Source organism: Macaca nemestrina, chromosome 1 (assembly GCF_043159975.1).
Source record: "Macaca nemestrina isolate mMacNem1 chromosome 1, mMacNem.hap1, whole genome shotgun sequence".
In the NCBI taxonomy this organism is placed as follows: domain Eukaryota; kingdom Metazoa; phylum Chordata; class Mammalia; order Primates; family Cercopithecidae; genus Macaca; species Macaca nemestrina.
Genome location: NC_092125.1, coordinates 17,920,639 through 17,936,213, shown reverse-complemented (window position 1 = coordinate 17,936,213; position 15,575 = coordinate 17,920,639). Strand labels below are relative to the sequence as shown.

At 42.3% G+C, this 15,575-nt stretch overlaps 1 protein-coding gene across 3 annotated transcripts in view; it reads left to right on the top strand.

Annotated features, from left to right (window-relative positions):
• The first annotated feature begins 15 nt into the window (after positions 1-15).
• Positions 16-15,575, top strand: part of LOC105499171 (glyceronephosphate O-acyltransferase) — a 34,903-nt gene continuing 19,343 nt past the window's right edge. Inside the window, exons 1-2 of one of the 3 annotated variants that reach the window (XM_011771652.3) lie at positions 16-261; positions 9,203-9,385. In XM_011771652.3, coding sequence (XP_011769954.2) covers positions 184-261; positions 9,203-9,385 — 261 coding nt within the window. In that variant the 5' untranslated portion in view covers positions 16-183. Of the gene's footprint in view, positions 262-9,202; positions 9,386-15,232; positions 15,321-15,575 lie in introns of those variants that run through there. The other 2 variants (XM_011771653.3, XM_071074402.1) reach the window with 2 other exon arrangements.

The following is a 15,575-nucleotide window of genomic DNA, read 5'->3' as shown; positions in this document are numbered from 1 at the left end:
GGGCCCTGCGCGGCTTCCGTCCTGGCTGAGATGGCGGCGCCCGGGGTCCTGTGGTGCGGCTGCAGAGGGTGCCGCCGCCCTAGGCGAAGTAGGGCCGTCCTGCGCGAAAGAACCGCCCCCAGCAGCAGCACCACCACTGCTTAGCAAAGAATCCCAGACCCCGCCCGGGACGGCAGCCGCACCATGGAGTCTCCCAGTTCATCTAACTCTTATTTCTCCGTGGGTCCAACCAGTCCCAGCGCTGTCGTGCTCCTCTACTCGGTAGGCGCCCAGGGAAAAGAGGCCCAGAGCGGAGCTGCGCGAGATAGTACCCCTTTCTCCCACTCCCTATTCCTCCGGCCCAAGACCCTTGCCCAAAAGAGCTGGCCCCCTAGGCTCCCGAGGAGGGGTTAGTTGGTTGGGTTGGTTTCCAGGACAACAGTGTATCGTTGTGTGTCTGTGTGTGCATGCTTTTGGAAGTTTCTACCGATTATGGTTCCTTTGGTTCCTTTCCACTTGTTCCTTCTCTTTCTTTCTATCAGGCCCTGGGCCTTCAGAAAGCTCCTGGACACGGGAATGAGGGATGAGAATTGGAGTCTCCCCATCTCTAGCGAGGGCGTGTCCAGCTACCTTTTGGGCAAACCTGAGAAACCTGCGGGTCTGACCCGCCCTGAGATATAGCCTGTGGCTCCGCACCCCGTTCTTTGCTGCTGTTATATTCCTGGGAGTAAAGCACTTGGCTTGTATGTGGGGATAGAGTTTTAAACACTTTAATGTAGGAAAATTTAGAACTTCTAGACATTTTTATTGCCTGTTTTTGTCTTCCAGTCATTATTGTACCTTTTTCACAAATCATTTTGGAGCACCGCCAGCGCCACCCAGCTTCTCTCCCGCTTGCCTTTTTTCCCCCCAACCCCCTCTTCCTCTCTTGGTTTTAACCGGTCTTTTTTGCTGGCAGATGTTGGTCACCCACGATTTTCATGAAGAAATTATGAGATGGAAGTTTTATAGCCTTTTTTATAGCCTTCAGGATTGCACAGTCCTGGGGCAACTGATTTGGTTTTTGTTTGTTTTTTGTTGTTTTTAACCACTAAATTGGTCTTTAGCTACTTTAGGAGGAAATAAAATAATTCATTTTAAAAGCATATTAGCATGTCCTGGTGATTAGTGTCCGGTTTGGGCTTAAATGTAGTGTTCATTTGTGCAGAAAGGTCAAAATAGGGTTAACACGACAGAGCAAGATAAACATCCCAGTTTCGAAAGAGAATATGGCTTCCTTCAAATTGAGACACCAATATTCTTTGGAACATGGAGAAACTTCTGTTCCCTCTCTATCAAGACCTTTCGGTTTCTGATAGCTAACTGCCTATAAGGCTTATTATTTAAATCTCTCTCTACATTGATCTTCCCCACAGTTCTGTGGTGGATATCAACTTTGTTTTCTGACTGCTACTCCAGAGCAGGCATGAAGGGAAGAGGGTTGCTATGCAGATCCAGCTTTTAACATGTAGCTTTTTAAGCTCTCAACTGGTTTGTGAATTGGCTGGAATTTTCATTTTGTACGTTAAAGGAAGGAGTTGGTTTTTTTTTTTTTTTTTTACTTCCCCCTTCACCAACGATTCTTTAATAAGACTTGAGTCCACTTTTTCATGTGAAAAACTATGGCAGTTGGATCTGAGCATTCTGTAGTTCTGATGCTGGACAGCAACCCTCTAGTTCTCACTACTGTTTTGTGACTGGATAACCTTTACTTCCATGGTAACCTTACTTTCTCTTAGTACTTCAGGCTGTTTTTATTTCCCCAGCTACACTGTTATTGTGTAATACTCTGATCTAAAAGTAGCATTTTAGAAACATATAAGATACTGCTGATTGCAGCAAACATTAGGAATATATACAGTATCCTACTCATTATTCTCAGTTTCTGAGATATAGAAGTTACAGATCCAGGCTCTGCCTTTAAGGGCACAAGAAGTCATAAAAGTAAACAAGTAATTACAGTTAAGTAGGATAAGGGCAATGATTGCAGCATGCATAGCGTGTTGTGGGAGTGACAAGAAGGGGCACCTGACCAGTTTGGGTACTTGGAGAAGGTTTCTAAGAAAAGGTGACATCTGAGCTGATCTTCCTTTTTTTTTTTTTTTTTTTTTTTTTGAGACACTCTTGCTCTGTTGCCAGGCTGGAGAACAGTGGCTTGATCCTGGTTCACTGAAACCTTCGTCTCCAGGGCTCAAGCAATTCTCCTGCCTTAGCCTCCCGAGTAGCTGGGATTTTAGGCACATGCCACCACGCCCTGCTAATGTTTGTATTTTTAGTAAAGACAAGGACCCACTGTGTCGGCCAGGCTGGGCTCGAACTCCTGACCTCCAAGTGATCTACTTACCTCCCAAAGTGCTGGAATTACAGGCATGAGCCACTGTGCCTGGCCTGAGCTGAGTTTTTGAGCTGTGAATGGCAGATGAGGGAGAGGAAAACTGTCCTAGACATTGATGTAAGAAAACTATTCCCTTGCATATTTGGGGTTAGAATTAGTTAGTTAGGTTTGGGTGGAAGAAAGGAGACGTGAGAAACAAAGTAAGGAAGTAGGCATGATATTCTTTAGGAAATGATATTTCCTAAAGAAATTTTATGTGTCGTGTTTACATATCCTTAGGGATAAAATCATAACTTTATGGGTGATCTTAATCTTATGTATGTGTGTGTGTGTGTGCGCGTGTGTGTGTATACACATATATGTATACGTAAAAATAAATATGTGGGTTTTTTTTTTTTTTTTGAGATGGTGTCTCACTCTGTCACCCAGGCTGGAGTGTAATGGCACGATCTTGGCTCACTGCAGCCTTCACCTCCAGGGTTCAAGAGATTCTCCTGCCTCAGCATCCCAAGTAGCTGGGATTACAGCTGCCTGCCACCACACCCGGCTAATTTTTGTATTTTTAGTAAAGAAGGGGTTTCACCATGTTGGCCAGGCTGGTCTCGCACTCATGGCCTCAAGTGATCCACCTGTCTTGGCCTCCCAAAGTACATTTATATTTTTGAAAGTCTGAGAAGACTACTAGGTTTCTGGTGTGATTATCTGTATAGGTAACCTGTCTTGCCTGAGTAGAGATTGTAGGAAGAGAATCAGGTTGGGGAGGGAATCTGATGCATAAAAGTGGTGATCAGTTAGAATGCTATTGCAGTAATCCAGAAAAGTAATGAAATCTGAAGTAAGGCAGTAACAGTGAGCCCGGGAAGAAGGGAAACTGATGAATTTGTGTGATATTTATGACAGTAAATCATCAGCCTTTGGAACCATTTGAATGTGGTGGCTAAGGAAGAGAGCATAATCTGAAGTTCACTGTTGGGTTTCTACGATTTGGCAACTGGGCAGATGATGAGGCCTTTCATTGATAGGAAATATGGGGAGAGGAGCAGGTTTAGTCAGGGTAATAGAATTCAGTTTGGGGTGTGTTCAGTTTGTGATGTAAGAGAGAAATATAATGATTTTTAACTTGTGGATTATCATGTTATGGGCCAGATACATTCCATGGTATTTGGGAGAGATCCAAGTAGAGTTAGAAATACGGTGCCAGAGCAAGAGAGGGGGTCTGGCCTAATTGTATAGATTTTTCAGCAAATAGGTTGTATCTGTAGCCATCGGTGAGCCTGAAATCATTCAGCGAGACCCTAGAATGAAAAGAAGACCGAGGGTGGGTAACCACTGGTGTGCCATAATCCAGATGATGACTTCCTGTTCAAGTCCAAGTGAAAGATCCAGATGCCTTACAGTATCCCACAAGACTGTACATGATCTCTTAACTGCTATTACTCTGACTTTACTAATCTTCATGTTCACCTGTGCTTTAGCCACCCTGGCCTTCTGTTTCTCAGTCAGTAAGCATGTTCTTCCCTCAGAATGCTCATAGTCCCTTCTGTGTGGCATGCTATGTTTTCTCAGAATTTTTATTGCTGGCTGGGCCGGGCATGGTGGCTCACGCCTATAATCCCAGCACTTTGGGAGGCCGAAGTGGGTGGATCACCTGAGGTCGGGAGTTTGTGACCAGCCTGACCAACATGGAGAAACCCCATCTCTACTAAAAACACAAAATTAGCTGGGCATGGTGGTGCATGCCTATAATCCCAGCTACTCAGGAGGCTGAGGCAGGAGAATTGCTTGAACCCGGGAGGCAGAGGTTGCGATGAGCTGAGATCGTGCCATTGCACTCCAGCCTGGGCAACAAGAGTGAAACTCCATCTCAAAAAAAATAAATTAAGTATTATACAAATTTATAATTAAATAAATCCTGTTTTTAAAAAAGGTAATAAATACTGAAAACTTAGCATTTTCTCATTATTATACTGTTACTTGTGCTCTTGAGATTATTTGTCTATCATGCTGGAGTGTGGAGATCCTATATAACTGTGTGCTACTGCTTATTTCTCCTCAGTTTTGCATTTGCTGGGGTCAGATTCGTAGCTTTAAATCTGCCCTGGTAGGAGCATATATCTCACAAAAATTGACGAATGCTATAACTCAGAGCTCTCCCATATCAAGTGTTAAATGGTTAAACATTGACCAACATACTACTGGTGGTATCACTAAATGAATTTACCTTGTTTATTTGTTGTCTGTCTTTCCATAAGGACATGTAGGCTCTCAGTGCAGTCCCTGCTTTCCTTGTTCATGCTGTATTCACAGCCTATAAAACAGTGCCTGGTACACTGTGAGCTCTCAGTCACTATCTGTTGAATGAATGGATCCTCCAGAGCAGTTAAAAGGGAGGTACACGAAAGGCCTATTTCACTAGCAATAGGGAGAGGTCTGCTCTACTCTAAGTAAGATGGGGAAGAGATAGTTCCCCTAAGGCTTACTTGGGTTCTTCTTTGTGTTATGTTCCTGAGTGAGTAGCCATGTAAATTTACTTAGTGATAGTAAAAAATTCTCAAGCATAGTATAGGGAAGGCCAATTAATGAGCAGGAACACTCAACCCTAGCTGCACATAGGAATCACTTGGAGTATTTTAAAAAAAGAATTCTGACAGCTAAGCAGCACTCACAGACCAAATTAATCAAAAATCTCTAGAGGTGGAACCTGGATATCAGTATTTATTTTGAAGTGCCCCCAGGTTATTTTAATGTGCAGCCTGAGTTAAAAACCACTGGATTCGGCCGGGCGCGGTGGCTCACACCTGTAATCCCAGCACTTTGGGAGGCCGAGGCAGGTGGATCACAAGGTCCAGGAGATCAAGACCATCCTGGCTAACACGGTGAAACCCCGTCTCTACTAAAAAATGCAAAAAATTAGCCAGGCATGGTGGCGGGTGCCTGTAGTCCCAGCCGCTCGGGAGGCTGAGGCAGGAGAATGGTGTGAAACTGGGAGGCGGAGCTTGTAATGAGCCAAGATTGTGCCACTGCACTCCAGCCTGGGCAACAGAGCAAGACTCCGTCTCAAAAAAAAAAAAAAACAGAAAAAAACACTGGATTCGACATTGGGTAAGAGCCAGAGTGGGGAGAGAGTTGAGCCTTATCCTGTGAATACCGAGGAGCCATCATTGACAGGGTTCAAAAAGTGAGTTCATTCTGTAATTTATTTTTTCATTCTACAGTGACATGATTTCCTACTAGAAACTGGGAGTACAGAAATGTATAAGACACCTTATCTACCAGATAAGAAGTTCACAGTCTTGTAAGGGAGGCACCAAATACAAGTTTAATGAAGTGTTTTAGAGACCATCTTGAAAATCCAATTATTGAGGGCTCAGTAAAGACTGAAAGGAAAGGATGACCTATTCAATCTAGGTAAAGGGGAGAAGCAGAATATGGGACACAGAAGAGGTAACACAAGCTCTGGTTTATGGCTAAATATTTCCCAGGTGAACAGTGTGGAAGGAGCATTTGTAAATGCCCCTCTCGATAACTGGTACCACCGTCCACCTTGTTCTTCATGAAAAAGACTCTCTCTCTCTTGATCACCACTATATCCTCAGCACATACTACGGTGTCAAGCACATAGGCATTCAAATATTTGAGAATGAATCCCATTCTGTAGAGGGAGCAACTTGAACAAAGATCTGGGAACACAGTTTGTTTAGGGAACTGCAGGTCATGACATAGCTGGACTGTTGGATTAAGAGGAATGGTCATGAGGCAGGAGGTGGGGGTCATGAAGAGCCTGGGGTCATATGCTAAGACAGGCGGACTTGATGTAAATCCACCTTGCAAGTAACAGAACCATGGAAGGATTGTAGATGATCATATTTGGCAAGCTTTTTCAAAGTATACATGCCTGCTAGTTTCCCTTAGGGTTTTTTATCCTGAAGACTCCCTCGCTCCCATACATGTCTATGTTTATGTACAGTTGACCTTTGAACAACATGGGAGTTAGGGGCACCAAACCTCTGCACAGTTGAAAATCCACAAATAACTTTTGACTCTCCAAAAATTTCATTAGTAATAACCTACTGTTGACTTAGCTGATAACATAAGCAATTCATTAATGTTTATTTTATATGTTATATGTATTATGTACTGTATTCTTAATAAAGTATGCTAGAGAAAAGAAAATGTTACTAAGAAAATCGTAAGGAAGAGAAAATATATTTACTGTTCATCAAGTGGGAGTGGATCGTCATTAATCCACTTCACCCTCGCCACTTCACATTGAGTACGCTGACGAGGAGGAGGTGGAGGAAGAGGAGGGGTTGGATTTGCCCTCTCAGTAGTGGCAGAAGCAGAAAATCCTCATACAGGCCAGGCATGGTGGTTCACGCCTGTAATCCAGTGCTTTGGGAGGCCGAGGTGGGAAGATAATTTGAGCTCAGGAGTTTGAGAGCAGCTTGGGCAACATAGCAAGACCTGCATCTCTATTGAAAAAAAATTTTAATTTAAAAATCCTCGTGTAAGTGGACCTGTGCAGTTCAAATGTGTGTTAAGGGTCAACTATATATACATATATACACACACACAAACACAGAGTCATATGATGCATAACAATGTTTTACTCAATATATGATGGTGGTCCCATAAGATTATAATATTGTATTTTTACTGTATCTTTTTTTGTGTTTCTTTGTGTAAATATGTACCATTGTGTTACAGTTGCTTATAGCATTCAATACAGTAACATGCTGTACAGTTTGTAACCTAGGAGCAATAGGCTAACCACTATACCATCTAGCCTAGGTATGTAGTAGGCTATACCGTCTGAGTTTGTGTAAACCCACTCTATGATGTTTGCACAATGATGAAATTGCCTACCAATGCATTTCTCAGAGTGTTTTTCTGTTGTTAAGCAGTGCGTGACTGTATGTGTGTATGTATGTATCCCCAGCTGATTCTGATCCTTTTCTCCTTCCACTCCCAGGACCACTAAATGGGAAGTTCTTGTTTTTAAGCCCTAAAATGATATAATGGTAGTTGGCTGCAGTCTATAGAGCTCAAACTGATACAACTATATATTTATTAATAAGAAATGTGGGATTTGAGAAAGTTTTCCAGCCTTATAAGCAAGAGTATTTAATATATTACAAGGATTGCAACTTTACATGAGAACTTCAACAGTGAAAAGACCTTTCCTTCATATAGTCTCTCTATATATGGACATAAAAATGTTCATGTTTGCATGTTTCACCTGCCACCTTTTTATAAACTCCTCATAAATGCTATTTGCTTCCACTTATATTCTTAGGCCAAATTGTGGTCTCAGTTAACATTCTGTATTCTAGTACCTCAACATTTAGTCTTTCAGTTACTGAGTTCACTTATTGACCAATTTTGCTGTATTCCAAATACAACCAGATGTTGGAAATACAAAGAGGAAATGAACTTTCCTATCTTCAAGATAATTTCATTCTGGTAGGGAGACAGACACGCAAACAATTACAGTGTTGTCGGATACATACCATAATAGATGTAGATAGTAGGAAAAGAAGTGACAGGGAAAATAGGAGTGATTCCATCCAGGACTCTGGGAGAGATTTCATAGAAGAGTGGTGCCTAAGCCTCTAAAGCATTTAGAATGCTGCTTAACACTTTAGTGTTAGCACTATTACAAGTGTCTTGACTCTTAGTAAGCAGTTATATGTGTTAGCTATAATTATTATTACTATTACTTTTGAAGAAAAGTACTTTTTAAAAAATTAACAATTCAGATGTCATTGGTAGCCTTGTAAAGAGCAGTTTCAGGGGCTGATTGGTTAGAAGCTGGATGGCAGGGGCTGAATAAGAAATAAAAAATTTGTCACAGGCCAGGCACAATAGCTCACACCTGTAATCCCAGCACTTTGGGAGGCCAAGGCAGGAGGATTGCTTGAGCCAGGAGTTTGAGACCAGCCTGGGCAACAGAGCAAGACTGTACCTCATTAATATTATTATTATTATTATTATCATTTTATTTTGTAGAGATGGGGTCTTGCTATGTTGCCCAAGCTGGTCTTGAATGCCTGGCTTCAAGCAGTCCTCCTGCATCAGCCTCCCAAAGTGCTGGAATTAACATGCATGAGCCACTATGCCCAGCCAAGACTCTGTCTCTACAAAAAAAAAATTAAGAATTAGCTGGGCTTGGTGGTATGCACTTGTAATCCTAGCTACTCGAGAGGCTGAGGCAGGAGGGAGGATTGCTTTAGGAGTTCAAGGCTGTAGTGAGCTATATAACGGTGTCACTGTACTCCAGCCTGAGCAAGAGAATGAGCTCTTGTCTCAAAAAAAAAAAAAAAAAAAAAGAAGAAAAGAAAGTTATCACAGCAATGTACTGCTCAATAGTACCTTATTGGAGCACTTGTTTCTTGAGTGATTTGTCCTTTTGTTTGCACCATATGGTTTTTTATTTTATATAATTTGTGTTTCAAATGTATGTTTTAATGTAATTTTAAAAGCTAAGCAGAGGCAAACGAAACAAGTTTGTCAGTGTGGCCGATGAAACCAGGTAAAGTTGACCAGATTACTCTAGGGCTTAATGTCTCATCTTTGCTGTCTTCATTAAATTTCCCAAAGAGGTACTGGCAATGGCAGCAATCAGAAATGTAATAAAATATTATGATAAGTCAGTATCAATCTGTTGATCCTAATTTTCTTTACATCTCTTTTTCTTACTATGTGAAAATCTAACATCAGAACACTCTGCTCCTTTTCATATGTCATAGAGTAAAATTTTGTCAAAGATGAAACCTTACCAATGTAGTCTTTAATCTGTCCTGATTTATTTTACAGTATGTGCTCATAACTTTCTGGCCTTATCCACAGAAGGAGCTCAAAAAGTGGGATGAGTTTGAAGATATTTTAGAAGAGAGGAGGCATGTCAGTGACTTGAAATTTGCAATGAAATGCTACACACCTCTTGTCTATAAGGGAATTACTCCATGTAAACCAACTGATATTAAATGTAGTGTTCTCAGTTCTGAAGAGATTCATTATGTCATTAAACAGGTAAGTGATTCTCTCTTCAACCATGGCCAGATTTGTTCATTGTCAGCAAGTTCTAGATTCTATAATTTATTTAGCTATCTTTAATATATCCTTTTAGGCTGAGCTGTATTCATCACATTTATCAAATACTTATCGTATCCATATGTGTTAGCCTTTTGCTGAACACTGGACTAGAAGTCTAACAGTGAGCAAGTTGAGCATAAGTGAAATATGTCGTCTGGGCATAAGTGAAATATGTCATCTGGGCATAAGTGAAATATGATATGAGACATGCTAGTAGTGGAAGCCCAGTGTGCAGGGGCGCTAATTAATTATAGGGGCAACTCATTTGGTATAGGGAGTCAAGGAAGTGATTTTTTTTAATGAGGCCTAAAAGATAATTAGAGATTTTGCAAGTGAATTAGGGAAAGAGTATTCAAGCCAAACAAATAACTTATTCCCGTGGTTTTCAAACCTCCACATTAGCATTACCCAGGGAGCTTTTCAAAATCCCCATATCATCCCCATGCCAATTAAATAAAATGTCAGGGAAGGAATATCAGTAGTTTTTAAAGAAGCCCAGGTGATTCCAAAGTATAGCAAAGTTTGGGAGCCACTGGCTTGTTTTAAGGACGGAAGCCGTGAAAAGACTTGTACTTTTCTCTTGGAGAAGCTGTCAGTTTTCTCTGGTAGGAGATAGGTTGAGCCTATTCCATTAAGTGCATCCAATTTTCCTCATCAATTAGATGCTAACAACAGTGGTTCTCAACACTGGCTTCCCCTTAGAATCACCTGTAGGACTTTTGCAGAAAGTTTACTTTCACTGTACTGAAACTAGTTCAGTATGACTAGACCAAAGAGCAAAGAAGGGATGATAATAAGAAATAAACCTGGAGAGGTAAGAAGGGTCGTGTTGTGAAGGACTTTGTAAACCACATTGGATTGTATTTTATCCTAGTACAGTGCAAAGATGTTAAAAGGTTTCAAGATAGAGTGTGACACGATCGGCTAATGTTTTAGAAAAACCATCTGCTAAAACTAGACAGGAAGTCTGCTTGTGATGCTCTTGGAATAATCCCTCTGTGCAGTCATAGTTGCCTAGACTAGGGAGTGGTTGTAGAAACAGAGAAATGCACAGATGTAAGGGATTTGAGAGGTGGGGTCTACTTTATTTATGACCAGTTGGGTGTAGAAATGGAAGGAAAAGAAAGAATCAAGGATGATAAACCCGTTCACTGAAATAGGGAACTTAAGAGGGAACCAGTTTGGGAGGGAAACTTAAGTTCTGTTATAGCTGTGTGATTTGAAGACATCATAATGAAGGTATTTGGTGGGCAGGAGCTTCCTGATCGCTGGCCCTCCACGTCATATCACCCAGGTGCTCATATGGTTATAGGCCCACAGGTGGATAAATGGATGTGTTGCAGCCGTTACTGACCTGGGGCTTGGTCCCGCCCAGATCCTCTCGTTCATAGCTTTGGGAGTATGGCATTGAATGACTGGCCTCATTTTTGCTAGCAGCAATCTCCTATTGCTCCTGCCCCCATTTTTTTCCTGGTCCGAAAATAAAATATTCCTCTTTCCTAAGAAACTCCTCTAAGGAATATGCTCTCTCCTTTTTTTTTCTTTTGGTCCTCTATAAATGTCTTAAAGGAAAACAAGCGTGCATGCAACTAGTGTGTTTTTGTAAGGAGAGTGAACTCATTCAGAATTGCAGTATTCTTGCTTGATGTTGGTTACCAAAGAATGTTAACATTTAGCGCTGCCTCTTTATTCATGTAGACTGTGGCTCACTCTCATCTTCCCTGTAGACAGAACTGACTCCGTTCATGTTTAAGGACTCTCCCTGACTTTGGCTGTTACCTCCAGTTTTTTTTGAGACAGAGTCTCGCTCTGTCACCGAGGCTGGAGTGCAGTGGCGCCATCTCGGCTCACTGCAAGCTCTGCCCCCTGGGTTCATGCCATTCTCCTGCTTCAGCCTCCTGAGTAGCTGGGACTACAGGCTTTAAATTTACCTCTCATGCTCGAAGGCTGACCTGTAGAGATCTTGCTTTTTTAACTTTTAACTGGAGTTTAATCAGGTTTGTGGCCTTGGGAACGTTTTTTATCTCTGCTCTCTGTTTTCTTGATTTGGATATATGAGCTGTGCTCCTAATCCTTTGTTTTTATTGGCCGTACATATCCTGGGGAAGCTATCCAGTTTTATCTGGTTGGGCCTATTTCATAAGTGAAGTCAAGTTTCCTCATCAGACGCTAACAACAGCAGTTCTTTCTTATGGAAGCACTTGGAGAACTTTTGCAAAAGTTACTATTATTATCCACTAGGAGCTAAACTCCATGAAGGCAAGAATTCCTGTCTCTTTTTTCACTGTGGTGTTCCCAGTGCCTAACACATAGTAGACATTCAATCAATATTTGTCGAATTAGTGAATTTTTTAAATTGAGGAATTTTTAAAATTGAGGCCATGGTCCCATCTACAGAGATTCTGATTTAACTGGTCTGGGATAGGACCCAGGCATCTCTCTCTCTTTCTTCTACTTTTTTTTTTTTTTTTTTTTTTACAAAGTCTCACTCTTGTCCCCAGGCTGGAGTGCAATGGCACAATCTTGGCTCACTGCAACCTCCGCCTCCCAGGTTCAAGCAGTTCTCCTGCCTCAGCCTCTCGAGTAGCTGGGATTACAGGTGCCTGCCACCATGCCCAGCTAATTTTTGTACTTTTAGTAGAGTAGAGACAGGGTTTCACCATGTTGGCCAGGCTGGCCTTGAACTCTTGACCTCAGGTGATCCGCCCACCTTGGCCTCCCAAAGTGCTGGGATTACAGGTATAAGCCACCACGCCCAGCCTTTCTTCTGCCTTTTTTAAAGCTCCTCAATAATTCTAATGCACATGCAGGTTAAGTGTTACCGATTTAAAAGATCTTATTCAGGCCAGTGTTTCTCTGACTTGTCTGTGCTGCTGAGAAAAATCACATAAACTAGGTAGATTGGAATCGTACAAATTCATGATTAGGCAGCCAACTGGGCCTTCCATATTCCCCAGTAATTCTGTTTCCCTAGTGAATTGTTTTTCATTCTCCAAAATGACAGTTTTAGCAGCCCCACTCTCTTTGAACTTCCAACCCTGCCTCCTCCTGTTACTGTCAGCAGATGGTTTTCTTCCTGTGTCACAAAGAAAAAATATATATATATATTTTTTGAGACAGTGTCTCACTCTGTCACCCAGGCTGGAGTGCAGTGGCACGATCTCAGCTCACTGCAAGCCCTGCCTCCCGGGTTCACACCATTCTCCTGCCTCAACCTCCCGAGTAGCTGGGACTACAGGCGCCAGCCACCATGCCCGACTAATTTTTTTTGTATTTTTAGTAGAGACGGGGTTTCACTGTGTTAGTCAGGATGGTCTCGATCCCCTGACATCGTGATCTGCCTGCCTCGGCCTCCCAAAATGCTGGGATTACAGTCATGAGCCACTGCCCCCAACCACAAAGAAAATTTAAACTATTATTCGTGCTCTCTCAACTTCTGTGATCAAATCTACCGATTTACCTGTATCTAGTACTCATTATTTTCTCCTGTTAAATTAGAAGGAACCCCTTCTCCTGTTTGAGTTTAATCCCTACCCTATTCTTTTGTTCTGAATTCCACCCCCTCCCTCATCCTCAGGAACTTTGCTGTCCTATCGCTTCATATTTCTTCAACTACTTCTTTGTTAGCTCTTCTCCCATCAGCATTTAGCATATTTACTTCTCTCCCAGCTTAAATAGACCTACATCCTTTAGCCCCATGCCTTCTCTAGTTACTGCCCATCTCTTTCTTCCCCTACCTCTACCTCTCTCCTCCTCTTTTAAGAAATTGATGGGGGGTTTTTTGTTTTGTTTTATTCTTTAGAGACAGGATCTCTCTGTCACCCAGGCTAGAGTACAGTGGCATGATCATAGCTCACTGTAACCTTGAACTCCTGGGCTCAAGCAATCTCCCTGCCCTAGCCTCCTAAGTAGCTTGGACCACAGACATGTGCCAACATGCCCAGCTTTTTTTGTTTTGTTTTTTAAAATTTTTTGTAGAGACAGGATCTCGCCATGTTGCCCAGGCTGGTCTTGAACTCCTGGACTCAAAGGATCCTCCCGCCTCGGCCTCCTAAAGTGCTGGGATTATAGGTGTGAGCCACTGTACCTGGCTCGAAATTGGCCACGTTGTCCGTGCTTACCATCACACTTCCTAACCCTTCATTTACTACTCAACTTGCTGGAATCTGGTTTCTCATCCACTGTCATGGCTCTTTCTGAGGTTGTAAATGACTTCCTTATGGGTAAATTCTACCTGTTTCAAAGCTGTCATAGCCTTTGGCTCTTGCTCTTTCTCCTTTCTTTCCATGATACCATACCATCACCCTAAGCCCCGTATCTTTTTAATCATTCCTCACTTGCTTTTATGGGGGCTTTTCCTTTGCCTGTCTCTTTAAATGATGGAATGCATCAGGATGTTATTCCAGCCTCTGGTTTTATTCTACCCAGTCACTGGGCAGTTTTATTAATTGCCAGAATTTTAAGTACCTTCCTTATGCTGACATCTCCCTATTATAATAAATCATAACATAATAAGAACATAGATAAATAATATCTGTTCCTTCAGCCCAGATCTCTTTTGAGTTTCATGTGTCTGTTTTTATATGTCTACTAGAATATCCTCTTGGAAATTCCAAAGCACCTCAAGTTCAAGATGTCTAAGTCAAACTCTTTACCCCTCCCACCCCTACCCCTGAGCCAGGTGTCTAGAGATATTACCTCCTACCCGCACCCAGTTTTCCCTGTCTCCAGGAATGGCCCCTCCACGCACTGGTTGACCATACCACCACAAATCTGGATGCCATCTTCAGCTTCTTGCTTTTCTTTCATATACTGTCAGTCACTAAGACTGCTGATTTGCTCTCTTAAATGTCACTTCCTGTCTATGTATTTCCACCTCTGCTGCCACCTAACTCAGTCTGCCTTTATCTCACAGAATACAGTAGTAACCATTGAAGGGGTCTTAGCCAAGGAAAGATGTGATTACTTTTGCATTTAAGAGATGGCTCAAGTTTATAATGTGGAGAAGAGACTGAAGAGTCAGAAAAATGAGACAAGGAGTTAGTTATAAGACTATTGCTCATCTGTTGAGTTTTATATTAGGTTTCTATGAAGGTGTATCTTCTGGGCAAATGAAAAGCCTAATTGCACGGAATAAGAGGTCAGGTTGTCCTCTGCTCTGCTCCAATCATGGAGAACGCATTTCCTTCAAGCAAGCCGGCCTGTTCACCTGTGTTGTTGATCTATTCGTTTCATTCTAATTCGCAAGAGTCTTGTCTTTCCTACCCATCAGCCCTTTCCACTGGCTCAAGCTGGCACGAGGATTTTCCATCTAGGGGAAAGTCCCCCTTTGGTCATGTATTCTGCCTTATTTCCCTCTTTCCCTACTTTTCCTGCTTCTCAGAAGAGTGGGTACATGTGGTGTCTTCCTTTTCCATTCAGGTCCCAATTGTAGCAGATTGCTGAAGCTTATCTAGTAAAGGTTATCATGGATCTCCAAGGGGCCCATTCATCTCCACGTTATCTTTTGCTGTGTCTTTTATTGTTATGTTAGACACTCTTCTTCAGGATCATCTTACCTTGAATTCTGTGACATCCGGTTTTATTCCGTGACATCTCATGTTAGATGTTCCTCATTGATATCTTTCATAAGTTCTTCTGTCTGCCCCTTCATCCCTCTTACCAGTCCCTTGATTCCTCCATTTTCCCTTGGTTCTGCCCTCTGCCTATCTAGCCGTTGTTAGGATTATCTGAGTAGCTGTTTCACCAACGTCCTTAATTCTCCTTTGTAATCTTTCCTTCCAGACTGACAAGGAAAAAAAGCAGCCTGGAATCTGCCAGCTCACCTTCTCTGTTCCTATAACCAGGTGTCTGGCTGCTCCTGGGAGAGTGGGTGAGTTATACAGATCCACATTCTGCAGCCTCAGGATCCCTTCTTCCATCTGTCCCTTTTAGTCCAGTCTCAGAGACAAGGCACCTGCTCTCCTGGTCACAGCTAGCCACACCCCTGTGGTCTGGAAGCCATGCGGTCCAGCCTCTTCTGAGACCTTTGGCATGCACCTGCTACCTTTCCTCTATCTTCAGCCTTTCTCTCAGGGGACTTCTTCTATTTAGTCTATAAACAGGTCTGAGGCTTTAACACCACCGA